The sequence below is a fragment of the Leishmania infantum genome, chromosome 30 (assembly GCF_000002875.2).
Source record: "Leishmania infantum JPCM5 genome chromosome 30".
Classification (NCBI taxonomy): domain Eukaryota; phylum Euglenozoa; class Kinetoplastea; order Trypanosomatida; family Trypanosomatidae; genus Leishmania; species Leishmania infantum.
In genome coordinates this window covers 133,321-147,460 of record NC_009414.2, presented here as the reverse complement: position 1 = coordinate 147,460, position 14,140 = coordinate 133,321, and the positions used below count along the sequence as shown (strand labels likewise).

The 14,140-nt window shown below is 60.4% G+C and overlaps 6 protein-coding genes and 3 non-coding genes across 9 annotated transcripts; all 9 read left to right on the top strand.

Annotated features, from left to right (window-relative positions):
- Positions 1 to 85: 85 nt before the first annotated feature.
- On the top strand, positions 86 to 721 carry LINJ_30_0450 (conserved hypothetical protein; the record flags this gene model as incomplete). Its single annotated transcript, XM_001466854.1, has 1 exon — positions 86 to 721. The coding sequence occupies one exon, from the start codon at positions 86 to 88 to the stop codon at positions 719 to 721; it is 636 nt and encodes a 211-aa protein (XP_001466891.1).
- Positions 722 to 1,776: 1,055 nt separating this feature from the next.
- LINJ_30_snoRNA3 lies at positions 1,777 to 1,838 on the top strand. The gene has a single exon (XR_001203188.1). It is a non-coding gene (small nucleolar RNA).
- A 181-nt stretch (positions 1,839 to 2,019) lies between these two features.
- Positions 2,020 to 2,070, top strand: LINJ_30_snoRNA2. The gene has a single exon (XR_001203187.1). It is a non-coding gene (small nucleolar RNA).
- A 475-nt stretch (positions 2,071 to 2,545) lies between these two features.
- LINJ_30_snoRNA1 lies at positions 2,546 to 2,828 on the top strand. Its single transcript, XR_001203186.1, has one exon. It is a non-coding gene (small nucleolar RNA).
- Positions 2,829 to 3,756: 928 nt separating this feature from the next.
- QSOX (putative quiescin sulfhydryl oxidase) lies at positions 3,757 to 5,439 on the top strand (the record flags this gene model as incomplete). Its single annotated transcript, XM_001466853.1, has 1 exon — positions 3,757 to 5,439. The coding sequence occupies one exon, from the start codon at positions 3,757 to 3,759 to the stop codon at positions 5,437 to 5,439; it is 1,683 nt and encodes a 560-aa protein (XP_001466890.1).
- Positions 5,440 to 6,224: 785 nt separating this feature from the next.
- On the top strand, positions 6,225 to 7,325 carry LINJ_30_0430 (conserved hypothetical protein; the record flags this gene model as incomplete). The annotated part of the gene is made up of 1 exon (XM_001466852.1): positions 6,225 to 7,325. One exon carries the CDS (start codon positions 6,225 to 6,227, stop codon positions 7,323 to 7,325), a length of 1,101 nt encoding a protein of 366 aa, XP_001466889.1.
- A 970-nt stretch (positions 7,326 to 8,295) lies between these two features.
- Positions 8,296 to 9,735, top strand: LINJ_30_0420 (WD-40 repeat protein; the record flags this gene model as incomplete). The annotated part of the gene is made up of 1 exon (XM_001466851.1): positions 8,296 to 9,735. One exon carries the CDS (start codon positions 8,296 to 8,298, stop codon positions 9,733 to 9,735), a length of 1,440 nt encoding a protein of 479 aa, XP_001466888.1.
- Positions 9,736 to 10,202: 467 nt separating this feature from the next.
- On the top strand, positions 10,203 to 11,021 carry LINJ_30_0410 (putative dolichyl pyrophosphate phosphatase; the record flags this gene model as incomplete). The annotated part of the gene is made up of 1 exon (XM_001466850.1): positions 10,203 to 11,021. One exon carries the CDS (start codon positions 10,203 to 10,205, stop codon positions 11,019 to 11,021), a length of 819 nt encoding a protein of 272 aa, XP_001466887.1.
- A 922-nt stretch (positions 11,022 to 11,943) lies between these two features.
- On the top strand, positions 11,944 to 13,434 carry LINJ_30_0400 (conserved hypothetical protein; the record flags this gene model as incomplete). Its single annotated transcript, XM_001466849.1, has 1 exon — positions 11,944 to 13,434. One exon carries the CDS (start codon positions 11,944 to 11,946, stop codon positions 13,432 to 13,434), a length of 1,491 nt encoding a protein of 496 aa, XP_001466886.1.
- Between the last annotated feature and the right edge of the window lie 706 nt (positions 13,435 to 14,140).

Here is a 14,140-nt window from a genome sequence, read left to right as displayed (position 1 = left end):
GACGGCACCACTAAGGAAGGATATTCGCAAAAACGACCGCGGCGATGCTCGACGACTGACTTTCGAGGAGCGCGCTGAGCGTCGCATGGGCAAGACAAAGGACCAGCGCGAGAGCCGCGAGCAGCTCGCACAGGAGGCGCAGGTGATGGTCTCTGAGGACTTCCCTGAAGAGCTGGAGGCCATCTACGCCAAAACGTCCGAGAAGGCGAACATCAGCGCCATGAAGGTGCTGAACATGGCCAAGTGCTTGGAGTTGCTAGAAGTGGAGGTGGCTGGCGGTCACACGGTGCTGCTCGTTAAGGTTGCGCAGGTGGTGAAGACGGGCACCACGACCATCGAAATTACGCCGAACTCCGCATCCTTTGGCAACACAATACTGCAGCGCGTGAGTCGATTCGATAGCGCCCTGCAAGTCTCCAAGGAGGGCACAAAGATACGCGTCGTCATACCACCCATCACGACGGCGCGCCGCGACAAGACCGTCGCAGAGGTCAACAACCTCATCTCAACCTTTCGCCAGCGCGTCAAGCAGTCGAGGACGAAGGCAGTGAAGGTACTTCAGGATGCCGGTCTGGCTGATGGGGTACAGCAAGAGCTTACTGCGCTCGTGGATTCTACTGCCAACGCCTTTGTGGAGGAGAAGGCGGCAGAGCTGGAGTTGTTGTCAGAGGAGGTCATGACAATGGGCATTGACGAGTCAGACGTCGCTGCTGGCCGCTAGCGCTACTCTATCCCTGTGCGACGATGCATGGGGTAGCGCGGAGATCGGGCGGGTGAGGGGACGACGCAACTGCAGTTGTGCTGAGAAGGCAAAGCGGAGCGCATCGGCACCAGCGCCACAACGTGAGGCAGCGCTCTTGTCTTACCCCTCCTCCCAGCTGAATGTGGGGCGGTGGCTACGAGTGGGTGGTCTTGCCTGTTGCCTCTGTGTCCGCTGACCGGCAGGAAAGCGGGAGGGCTATGCGTGTATATACATTTTTTTACTCGTCGTCGTTCCCTTCCCCCGCCCTCCGCTCCCGCCTTGCGCCCGCATCTGCGCGGTATCTCACAAGGCAGCTGCAAAGACGGCGCCACAACACCGAAGAGGCACACAGACAGGCGGTCAAGTGACAGCGACCGCCATCTCGAATACGCGAGAGACGTGCAGTGATAAAGATGAAACTTTTCTTTCTGAGATCTTCTACAGAGTTGTGCAGCAATGCCGACTTCCTGCCGCCGCGACAGTGCCCTGCTCACCCCTGTGCCGCTGTGGCCATAAGGCTTTCGCTCCCTCTGCATGCCTATGCTTATTTGGCGCGTAAAGGGGAAGGGGGAGGACTCACTTCGTGAAGGCGAGCTCTGCGCGCTGATCAACCGCATTACGCCCTTGTCGCTTCCTCAATCTTCCTCCTCCCCCACTCCCTCTGAATGTGCATGCGGTCGCTCACCTCTCCTCTTTCTATCTCCACGCACATGCAACGCCTCTGCTACTGTGCCGGCCCATCTTCTGCACCAATTCGCATGTAAGCGGCCACTGCGCTCCGCCCCTGTGCAGTCTCTGCCCGTCTGCAGCGACGCCGGATAAGCGCGGCACCTGCACTCACTTCAAGAGAGACGCAGCCGCAGACATCTTCAAGAACAGGAACATGGCATCCAGGCTCCATCTCATCGCTACAGCCAACCTCCTTTGCTTTCGCCAGTCGCCCATGTGACGCCTGTGCTCCTCTTCACACTCCACGCCGATCAGCACCGTCGTCTGGCCCTCATCCCCTTCTCTCTCTCTGCGGCACCCCCACGTGATGATTCGCCGTGCATTCCTGTGGTATCTGATGCATCTTGCATGAACACGAAAAACGCAACGAGCGCCCTTCGCGACGAAGCGGTGCGAACTGAGTGGGGCTGCACGCGCGTGAGTGCGTGCCCATGGCGTGCTGCGTTGCTCGCGGTGCAGCACTGCTGCTCCTGCGGTGCATGTGAGTGTGGCCGCTGTCCCCCCTTCCTGTGTGTGTGCCTTCGCCGTGGTGATGCCAGACACGATTCTATTACCTGTGGGATCTGATCAAGTGTTGCATTGATGCGAAGCAGAACGATGCACGCGTGCAGCGTGTTAGACTGAGGCGGCGGAGTTTTGAGTGTGGCGGCGCCGGTGCGCATCCGCACACGCATACCAATCTGCGAAAGAGGGCTATCGAGCGCGCGTGTGCGTGCACGAAACTTCTCCTGCATCCCCCCCACGTGATGATTCGCCGTGCATTCCTGTGGTATCTGATGCATCTTGCATGAACACGAAAAACGCAACGAGCGCCCTTCGCGACGAAGCGGTGCGAACTGAGTGGGGCTGCACGCGCGTGAGTGCGTGCCCATGGCGTGCTGCGTTGCTCGCGGTGCAGCACTGCTGCTCCTGCGGTGCATGTGAGTGTGGCCGCTGTCCCCCCTTCCTGTGTGTGTGCCTTCGCCGTGGTGATGCCAGACACGATTCTATTACCTGTGGGATCTGATCAAGTGTTGCATTGATGCGAAGCAGAACGATGCACGCGTGCAGCGTGTTAGACTGAGGCGGCGGAGTTTTGAGTGTGGCGGCAGCGATGTGCCACTGGAGCGAGAGTGCGCTCCGTGAGAGTGACTATGGTTCACGGTGCTCGATGCGACGGTGACATTGTGTGAAAGGAGCGTGGGTGTGTTCCGTTGTAGGTGTTGGAGAGTTGGAGGGGATAGGATGGTGGTGCGGCGTAGCTGCGGTGAGAATTCGGATGGTACGGCGCAGTTTCTGTTGCCTGCGAGGAGCAGGCCTCATCGCTGTCGTTAGCGTTTCTTGTCTTACTCTTGCCGTCCTTCCCAATGCCTGAAGCTGTGCTGGGGTGTATGCGATGTGCGAGTGTATGTCTTGGGAGGGAGCCGCTTGTCCTGCGTCTCTCGATTCTCATATCAGGCGCTCACTGATCAGGCTTTGGGCGCAGAGTAGCGGGGGGTGGTGGTGGAAAAGGTGCCGAGCGATGGAGAGAGCCGTACGGTGGGGCTGCTCATGGATGGAGGAACATATCTGCGGAGAAAACAGGACGCTGCTCGCATGACGCCCATATCGTGCCTGAGGTGAAGGTTCATCATCACAGGCGGAAGGCGAATGGCGAGATGTCTGGATGCGTGCCGCTGTGTGCTCATTCTCCGCCTGCACCCGCTCTCTTCGTTCAGGCGACGAAGGGCGGCGACAGCCGTGGCGCTCTATGCTTTCTGTGACGCTGAGACATTTCGCATGTGTGTCTGCATGTGTGTGCCTTTGGGGCTCACGCTCCTCTCCCTTAGCAGCCGGTGGCGCTGCTGTTCATCTTTCACGTTGCGTTTTGTACATGTGCACGCGCTTCTGTCCATCTTGCCTCCCCTCCTGACCACTCCCCCTCCGCCCGTTTCCATGAAACACATACGCGGCTGCGAATGCCACTCGCGCTTGCTTCTTCATCTGTGAGCGCGGCGGGGCACCGCAAGAGCGGTGACTTCACACACACACACACACACACACACAGCACCAGCAGAAGTGGTAACTCTTCTTTACTCACGCCTCGACCTGTTTCCGCCCGTTCTCACTCTCTCGTCCAGCGCTTCCGCCATCCCCTGACTATCCCGGCCACCGTCACGACTCCTGCGTGTTGCACTCACTTTCTCTCTTGTGCTTCTTTTCTGTCTCGCTTCATAAGGAAGGGGGGAAGGTGGGGCGCAGCTTCGCTTCTCGTGCTCCTCTTATTGCGCATTTCTCGTCTTGCGGTGGCGCCACTGCCGTTGCCCATGACACGGCTTCATCGGCTTGCCGTGGCAGTCCTATGCCTATGCGCTCTCGCGGTGTTCTACTGCCCCGGCGTCGCCGCGCGTTTCTCTGAGTCGCGCTCGCTTTTCCGCGATGCCTTCGAGGTGGTGGACATCAACAGCACGAGCCTGAGGGAGTTGCACGAGTCGGCGCACATGTGCCCATGGATTCTGGTCACCTACTTGGACAGTTGCGGCCACTGCCGCCACTCTGCCCCGCTCGTTGCCCGCATCGCGGAGGAGACGCTCGAAGACAGCGGAGATGTGCTGAACGAGGTCACAGTGGCGGCGCTCAACTGCGAGACGAGCATGCACGACTGCCACGAGCTGAGGGTGGTCGGCGTTCCCTCTTTTTACTTCCTCTTTCCATCTGATATGCCCGTGAACGCGACTACTCTAGAACCTGTCGTCGCTAATAAGAATCTCCTCGACAAGGGTAACGTGGAGGCGAAGCCCATCAACATGACGCGCGCCTTGATAGGACAAGGGGCAAATCCGAACGCACACTTCAACACGGCGCGCAAAATGTGGACGAGTGCCTCGACTAACCTCTGGAGGGCAACGAATAAGGAACTTTGCCTGCACATGCGCACCTACCTGCGCAACTCGAAGGAGAGCGACGCCGCGGAAGCCGGCGCTGGCGGGGTTCTACCCACTGCCAGCACTTCGAACTTCGTGGAAGAGACGACGTTTCACGTTGTAGATGTCGCCAACGCGTTTTTCGAAACCCTCTTCCACGAAGTGGCGTTGAAGGGTCTTGAGTCTGCTGCACGGCGCCGAGCTCTTTTTAGGTTTCTTCGCTTGGTGCAGCAGCGACTGCCTGGACTTGGGGCGGATGTGTTGCTGTACTCTATGACCGTCAACCGTAGGGTGGATGGCGCGCAGAGCAGCGTAGCCGATTTTGCCTCCTCTGTGGGCGACTGGCAGAAGCTTGTTTTGTCCGCGGGTATCCCATACCAGGGAACACCGCGACATCTGAGTTGGCGAACGTGCAAGGGGTCTTCATGGCGTTACCGCGGCTTTCCGTGCGGTATGTGGTTGCTCTACCACTCCCTGACGGTGAATGCGGCGCGCGTGGACGCCGACGAGCTCACGGCAGGCGTTGCCGACGACAACAATACCGAGGTACTGTTCATCATTCTCGACTACGCGCGGCACTTCTTCGCTTGTGATGCGTGCCTCACACATTTTCTCCGCTTTCAGCCAGGGGACAAGGACCCGGTGTTGCAGCTGTGGCGCTTCCACAACGAGGTGAACCGGCGTCTCGCCTCGTTGGGGGAGGGAGGCGATCCGCTGGTGCCAAAGCGGATTTTCCCGACGGTCGAGCAGTGCCCCGCATGTATTCGCGACGACGTCACCGGCAAGGAGGAGGACCGCTTTGTGGAGGCAGAGGTGTCGAAGTACCTGCGATCCCGCTACAAGTGGAACCCCGAAGCGCTGCACGAGGGGACCGTCAGGGTGACGGAATCCACCACGAAGCGCTCGATCAACGATCACGGCGGTGCCATAAATGTGTACCACAACCTTCTCAGCATGGACACCTTTCTGACCATCGTCCTTGTCATCGTGGCGGCGGTGCTGTGTATGGTTTACGTGCTGCGGCGTCACCATTCGTCTGCCGCGAAACGGCGCCGCCCGATTCTGCCCCTTCGAGCGCGAGACTAGAAGGCCGCAGTGCTCAAGACTCACGCATCTCGGTGGTACTGGTCGTGATGTGATGAGTCCCCTTATGATTCCTGGTACATCGGGGTAAAAGCGCACATGGGCATGTGTGCGCTCTTGCACCCGTGCCTTTCTCCACACCGCGCCATGAGTGTGCACTCCGGCGTTGCTTTCACTGTCAGTGATGCTTCCTACCAAAACACAAATGGGGAAAGGCAGGAAATAAAAGAGGATCTGAGGAAGCATGGCAACGAAAAGACGTAGGGACAGGGCGGGCCGATCAGGCGTGACGGTCTGCCCCTCCCTTCCCCATCCCTCCCTCTCTTTCTCAGACACACTCGCACGCACACACACACACACACGTGATTCGGTACCGCTGCCACACCACCAATGTCCAAACGAGTCACAAGAAGGCAGTGAGGGCCTGATGCCTGCACGGGAGTGCATGCATGCTGCTTTTCGTTGTGCGTGTGCTTCAAGTGCGCAGCGGGACGACTCTCTTCGACTCTATCACTTCTCACCCCTTTCTCTCCTCCTTTGCAGCGTGCCCACTGCTTGCACCCAATCGACGACCCGTGCTATCTATCAGCGCGCAGTGAGCTCAGCAGCCGTGTCTCTCTCATACGTCGTGGCATGTGCACCGGTGCCCGCCTTTGCATGAGCGCCATCCACTACCTAGCGCGTGAGTGAGTGTGGTGCGCACACACGTGCCATTCGGGGAGGCCAACAGGAAAGCTATACTGAAGAGGAGAGAGCGTTCGCGTCGAGGTTGACCTCGACGCGGTCGGATGCCTTTCCTGAAGAGATGCGTGCTCGTCGTCAACAACCGCAGCGGTAGTCGGCATGCCGTGCAGACCTTCGCCAGCATACTTAAAGGGTACCTTGACCGCGCTGGCATTGTGCACCACGACGTGCACATCCCGAACGATGATGTTGCGGAGCAGTTGCAGCGGGCGTTGCCGCAGGCGGAGGCGCTGGTTCTCTGCGGTGGTGACGGTACGGTGAACAGTGCTCTGAATCTTATTGCGGCCATGCCATCCTCAGGCGCAGGGCCAAACACAGCAGTGCCGCTGCCGTCGGTGCTGGAGTCTATGCCGTTGCTTTTGGTACCCGCCGGCCTGCACAACTCCATAGCCACCTCGCTCGGTGTCACCTCAGTGGAGCGCGCGGTTTCGAGTCTCGTGGTGGGCCGCGCCGTTCGTGTTCCGTTGTGGGCCGTGCATCTGCATCATCCACACGCGCCTTACGGCGCGTTTCCAATACGCTACATGTGCTCCTATGTTGCTACTGGCACCTACGCGGCGTCGGTGCGGCGGCACGGCAACTGGAAGAAGGTGCAGGAGGAGTACGTTTCCATGCCCGCCGCACTCGGGTGCTTTACCGCCATAGCACTGTTCACCACTATCGAGCACGCGCCTCCTGAATCGACGGTAGTGCTGACGCACATCAACAATGAGACCGCCTCCTCCAGTGTTGGGCCGCTGCGTCTCCTCGTGGCCTCGCAGATGCCGCAGCTGCAGCCCGGATACTCCCTCACCCCCGCTGCCACGTACCATCGGCGACAACTTACCGTCACCACGGCCACAGCCGAGGCAACCCGCATGCGGATGTGGCATCTTCTGCACCGAGAGGCGAGGGAAGGCTATATTCTTGCAGAGGACGGCGTCGCGATGCAGGAGCAGGTGCGCGGCTTGCGCATCGACTTCCCTGCTGCTTCACAGCTCCCCGTCCTCGCAACACGCTCGACCCAGCCACCAGAGAACGATGGGGGTGAGGGGAGGCTGGGGTCGGCGCTGCTGGTGGTGGACGGCGAGTCTGTGCAGGTGCCTACCGGTTCCTCGGTCACAGTGATGCCGACGGAGCTGTCGGTGCAGTTGATCGTAAGCTAGCCAAAGGGAGACGGTCCGACCATGCTCATGGAGGTAGGAGTGGGAGTCGGGGGCGGGAGTGGCGCAGAGAGCGTAGGGGACGGCGAAGCAGGTCTCTCTTCCTGTGCACGTTCTGGATCCTGCTGTGCCCAGTCATTGCGGGCGGCACGTGGATCGTCCCCTTCGCTTCACCCGTTCCTCAACTTCTTCTCCATCCCCTTCGCGCTGAGAGCGCAGCACCCCGTCGTCACTGCAAGATACGCACGGAGACGCAGGCCGATGAAGCCAATACATGCACGGATAGCATTGATCAGCGCCACACCCCCTTCCCTCCTTGCAGCCCTACACTTCTCTTATCCATGCACGCTTGCAGAGGGAAGGGAGGGGATGAGACGAGACGGTGCCTTGCGGTTGCTGGTGAGAGGCACCAGTAAAGTAAGAATAGCCACACAGCCCTGACTGCGTTCCAGCGCCACGCCTACCTCTTACTCTCCGTTCATCACTCGAACCTGCCCGCATGCTTGCACATGTGCGTGTGCCCGTGACCTCAACGGAAACATGATAAAAGACGTCGGCTCTCTGAGCTCTGCAGAGGAGTTGGGGTGACAGAGTCGCGACTGGGGCCTGCTGCAACTGAGTGCCATTGCTGCTGCTGCCGCTGTTGATGGCAGTAACGGCGGCTTTCTCACCTCGTGCCTCTCCCCTCTCTCTCTGCGTATTAATCTTCGCTTTTTGTTACTATTCCGTGCCGCTTACCTTTTCTCTTCTCTCTCGCTCTCGAGCCTCTGCTGCTTGATGACGGCGTGTGCACACACGCACCCATACCCACGGAGAAACAGATATTCGCCTAATCGCCTGAGTGCCGCTGCGTCAGAAGGGCACCTGAGAGAGTTGACGTCTTCCGCTTCCTTCTCTTTCAAAGTATCTTTCCGGCGCACTAGTCTTGCCGCACAACATCGGCAGCTGCTACGGCTGACGTTGTCTGCGGTAGATGGATCGCGGCTACCCACGACGGCGCGAGGGTGGCGCCAGCTTCGGCGGCGGCGGGTTTGGCGGTGTTGGTGGATTCAGTGGCGGCTTTGGCGGCCCCCCGGCTGGCGGACCAGGCGACCCGCGGCGGCGCTTTCGTAGCGATTTCGACCCCGAGGAATATGCGCCGCGTCGCAAACTGCACGGCCAGCGACCGGTGGACTTCTACTCGCCTGCCATCCGGCACGTCCTCACACGTCTGGTGCCGCGCAGCACACCGTACAGCTACCACGTTGCGCCGCACGAGTATTACACAAAGGACCTTGTCACGGCGAGTGTAACCAACTACAATGCGAGCACGGCGCTGTGCACGCAGTGGGTGAACACCTCGTACCACCCGGACAGCAAAGGCGGCCGCATCCGCACGCCACTCTACGCCCTGCAGTGGTCGCCGAGCGGGCGCCGTCTGCTGTGCTCCACCGGACGCGGCGAGTTCCTGCTGTTCAACGGGCAGTCCTTTGGTGTGGAGGTGAAGACGGTGGCTCACGAGGACAACCGCCCGTGCCGCGCCATCGCGTGGGGCCGTCGCCACGACCTCATCCTCAGCGGCGATGACGCCGGCAAGCTCAAGATGTGGATGTCCAACTTTGTTTTCATGTCAGAGGTCGACACGAGCCACCGCGCCGTGCGCGAGATCTCGTGGGCGCCTCTGGAGCTAAAGTTCTGCACGGCTGGCCAGGATGGGTCGGCGAAGGTGTGGGACACGAACACGGTTGGCGCACACACCGCCACTGCCGGCGCGAGCGATGGCAATCAGGCCGTGCTGGAGGAGGTGAAGCTTGAGGGCCACGGCGGTGATGTGACGACGGCGCACTGGCACCCCTATCGAGCTCTCATTGCCACCGGCAGTCAGGACACGCAGTGCCGACTGTGGGACCCCCGCACAGCTTCTCGCGGCAGCATCGCGGCCTTGCACGGCCACAGCCAGGCGCTGACGTGCGTGCGGTGGCACCCGGATGGAAGGACGCTGCTGAGCGCGTCGAAGGATGGGACGGTGAAGTTGTGGGACATACGCAAGACGCAGCCTGAGGTGAAGCGTTTCACTGGGCACACGGACGCTGTAGATAAGGTTGACTGGCACCCGACGGTATCGGACCTGTTTGCGAGCACAGGGGCAGACGGAAGCGTGATGTACTGGATGGTAGCCGAGGGAGACGGCACCATGACCCATGGCGTGGAGGAGGTCGTCCACGACGCGGCGATGATCGAGGCGGCTCATGAGAAGTTTCGCGACAAGCCAAACCCGGTGCACTGTGTTGCCTGGTCTCCGCTGGGCAACATCCTCGCGTCTAGCGGCCATGAGGTCAAGTACTGGACTCGCAACAAACCAGGCGCGCTGGAAGAGAAGGAGCGCGGCGTCGAGAGCGACATCCTGGACGATCAAGGCCAAGTGATGGTGTGATGAGAGTACTGAACGGTGGCGCTGGTGGTGCCGGTGGGGGAAGGGGCGTGGCGTCAGTAGTATGCACACGACAGGTGCTCACTCTTTCCCTCTAATGGACGGCGACATAAAAAGTAGCTTTTGAGACCTCAGCGGCAGCGGTGATGGCCGGCCACACGAAGTATTTGCTCTCCCTTCTCTCCCTCTCTCTATGGCGTCCACCGACAGACGCGAACGAGGCAGCGCCAACGCGTCGACCCCGACGGCGCTCGCTGGCTTTTGCTCTCTTCATCGCAAATGATGTCGACCGCGAACGACTGGCGGCCATCAATCCGTCTTCTGCCGTCCACGTCCTTTTCGACCACTCGTGCGCTTTCCTTCTCTCTCTCCCGTGACACACTCGCTCTTGGAGAGCTTCTTGCATCTCTTGCGCCCCTGTGGCCCGCGCCAGTGTTCAGCGCTGGGTAGAGACGGCGTTTCCTCTATTCATGTCGTTGTTAGAGACGGCGAGGCTGGTGTGGGACTACACGCATCTGTCGGCCGTGGAGATGCGGCACGGTGAGGCATTGGCACATGAGCACCGACAGCATGCTGCAGCTCTAGCGACCACAGCGGAAACGTCGGCCACGCCATCAGAGCCCCCTCACTGGAGGTCGTGGGCGATGACGGAGGTTGTCTATCGCCAGCACGACCTGCTCAGCAAGCTCTTCGGCATCTCTTCTATCGTGCCTGTGGCGATGATGATGCTCTTGGCTGGGCTGACGAGTGCGCCATGCCGCGAGCGTCGCATACCCGCCATGAATCTTATTCTTTACCTCATCCTGAGCGTGTGCCTGAACGTGGTGCTCAAGGCAACCGTCCGCAGCCCACGCCCCGCTCACCCAGCAGCAGGCATGAGCTACACCACAGTGTACGGAATGCCGAGCGACCACGCACAGTTCATGGCGGGCTTTTCCGTTTACCTCCTGCGCCGCTGGACACGCGCGCGACGCAATCGCACGGAACGGCGCAAATATAGTCATCTTCAGCAGCGGAAGGCCGCCTCCGCATCGGCGGCGTTGGCAAGGACCTCATCGCCGTATGCACTGGTGGCATTGCTGCTGTTCGCGACGCTTTTCATCGGCGTCGGCCGTGTCTACAATGGCTACCACACCGTTGGGCAAGCGCTCGTGGGGTGGATGGTGGGGATTGCGCTGGCGTTCGCGTGCACCACCGCACACGTGCAGCGCGGGTTCACGTGGGTGTCGGAGAAGGTGCTAGTGCCAGTCATGCTTGTGTGCACTTTCTGGACGGAAGCGATCTGCTGAGCGCCCTCAGCGCTCTCCAGGAGAGCCTTGCCGTTCTCGCTTTTGTGGCCATGAGACACCTTGCCGGGAGAGAATGCCTCATCAGTAGTGGGGGGGGGAACGTGAGAGAGAGGCAATGCCCTAAAGAAGACGATCGAAACACCCACGTGACAGGCAGCTCGCTTAGAAGTCCCTCTTGCTGCTCCACCCAACTGGTGGGTATGACAGTGGCGAAGACATCGCGTATACGGCGGCGGCAGGACAAGGCCGTCATCTGTCGCACATTATTTCCGCCGTGCCGTATCACGTGCTGCACTTGGTGCATGTCTGCGTGCTTTTCTCTCTGCAGGGGAGGGGAGGGGGTAACAAGATGGAAAAGGGAAAGGGGCCCTGCAGCACTTCTCTTCTCTGCCGCGCTTGGTTGTGTTGTCCGCGCCATCGCGCATCTCTTCCCTCCTCTCGCTACCTCACCCCACTCGTCCCCCACCTCCCTCTCTGCTGACGCCTCTCAAGGGTCGCGCTGCTCTGTGCTTTCGCTCTCTTCTGCGGGTGCCTCTAGCCGGTTTTTCGTTCATTGTGGCGCTGGACAGCTGCAGTCGATCGCGTGCACCCACCTTGCGTGTCTGCTGGCGTGTGTAGCTTCGCATGGCAACAACGCCTACAACCAAGAACACCACCTGTGCAGTTGCAACCGTGCCGCGACTCATCTTGGGTGATTGCTTTTTTTGTTCCCGCTTCTGTGTCACGACCCGCTCGCGTCCGTTGCACGCATACACGCACACGTGCCGCCGCCTCCACATTCTCTCACTCCTCGCGAACTCCCCGCCTTACGCGCATTTCTGCGGTTGTGCGCATCTCTTACATCTCTTCTCGCCCTCTCTCTCTGTCTCCGCCTTCCGCGTGTTGTTTCACTAGCTTCGCACTTTTCTCACCCTCCCAGGCAATGATCAGCGCCAGGGACGCCATTCTCCAGCTGACCTCAGGCCCGAGCTTGATGGACAGCATGTGCAACTTTATTATTCGCCCGCCTCGGTCCACCTACGAGGTTGACGATCTTGGGCCTAACGTGTTCCGCATCGGCGACGATGGCACGGAGCGCTTCGTGCGCCACGACTTTGAGCTGGAAAACATGCGGGGTTTGCGCTTCCAGTGCTCGTGGTTCAAGACCTATCCTGCCCGCCGTGTGCCGTGCGTGGTGTACTGCCACGCGAATTGCGGCGGGCGCTACGACGGCCTCGAGGCTCTCTTTCTGCTGCGGGAAGGCTTCAGCCTCTTCTGCTTCGACTTCTGCGGGAGCGGGATGTCGGAGGGTGAGTATATCTCCCTAGGCTTCTACGAACGCCAGGACCTGGTCGCCGTCGTCGAGTTTCTCACGCTCAAGAGCGACGAGGTGGACGGAGTGGCGCTGTGGGGCCGCAGCATGGGCGCCGTAGCCGCCATCATGTACGCCTCGAAGGATCCGTGGATTCGTTGTATTGTTTGCGATTCGCCATTCGCATCCCTGCGGTTGCTCATCGACGATTTGGTGGAGCGACATGGCGGGCGAACAGCCCGGGTTCTGCCGAAGATTTTGGTGCACGGGATTGTGGAGCGCATCCGTAAGCGCATCATGAAGCGAGCCGCTTTCGACATTGACGACTTGGACGCGGTCAAGTACGCCAAGGCGTGCGGCGTGCCCGCACTGCTGTTCCACGGCGCCGACGACGACTTTGTGTCCCCGACGCACTGTGAGATGATTCGTGACGCCTTCCCCATTCCGTGCCTGCAGCAGTTCACGCCAGGCGGGCACAACTGCGAACGCCAAGAGGACATTCACGTACTCATCAGGGCCTTTTTGCGGCTCTACCTGATCGACAAGCCACAAGGAGCACGAGAGATACAGGCAGCGCGTGAGCTCCAGCTGGCCAATACTGCGTCACCCGCCGCCGTCGCGGCGGCGGCAGCAAACAAGGGGGCCATCTCGCGGCCGAGTGCGCCTGCTGCTCCAGCTCCGAAGCAGCTCGTACCTCCGGCAAGCTATGGTATGAGGTGCGCTGGGACGGCACTAATCTCTTCTTCCTCCACGTCGGCGACTGCGTCTTCCTCCACCACCTCTCCGTCCACATCCGCGTCATCATCGACATCGTTCGACTCTTCCCTGCCTTTGCCAGCTGCGCTAAGTGTGCCGCTGTCGCCAGAGAACAGGTTGGTCTACGACTGCTCCAACTCACGAGATTCCACTCCGCCACCAAAGGCAGCGGCGACGCTGGCCAGCTCACTCCCACCGTCTCTCACGCCTTTCCGCTCGTCCAGTGGAACACGAGCGCACGTCAGCGCTTCCACGGCGACAGTGGCAGGTGAGGGGCACGCGACCAGCGGAGCTACCGTACCGCCGCCCAGCTCTCCGGCCGCAGATTCCACTGACGGCTTGCAGAACTGCACTGCAAGCCCGTAGCGATGGTTGATCCCTTGTGGCGCGACTCTCGAAGAGTGCTATGTGCGGGTTATTGGTGGGCGTCGCTGCACGTGAAGGCGAGGGGCGGGGAGAAGGATGTATAAGGCTGCTTTTCTGCACACCCAGACTAAGGAGTGTCTGTGTGTGTGTGGGAGGGGAGACGGCGTGCGGCGTTGACAGACGAGAAGTCTGCACAGTGACGAACAGGCGAGGTAATGGACGGCCTCCGAAAGAAGGCTCGGGTAGGGACAATGAGGAGGCTGCGGGCAACACGAGGAAGGCTTTGCTTCAGCGCATAGCAGTCTCGTCTTCGCTCCCTCCTCTTCGCGGCATTGCTGAGGAGGCGTACAGCTCCTCCGCGTCCCCACCACGCCACCCCGTTTTCACTGTGCCCTCGCTGCCTCTATCTCAGCTCCGCTTCAGTGTGCTGATGGCGCTCACTTGCTTTGCCGAAGCAGCCTGGTTTCTTCTGCTTACGTTGTGCGCGCCGTGTACGCTCATGTGTGCTGCTGTTGAGAGGGCACTGCTCGCTCGCTTTCTGCATCCCCTAACACACCCTCCTTCGGCTCCGCGTTCTTTTCTCGGTGGCTGCTCACCCTCTTTTCCCAGGAGGGGGCCAGATGTCTGCTACGCGCCTCTCGAGCGCTGCCTTCCTCCTCCTTTTCCACTTCTCTTGCCCTGCATCGCCATCGTCGTCGTCCTCGCT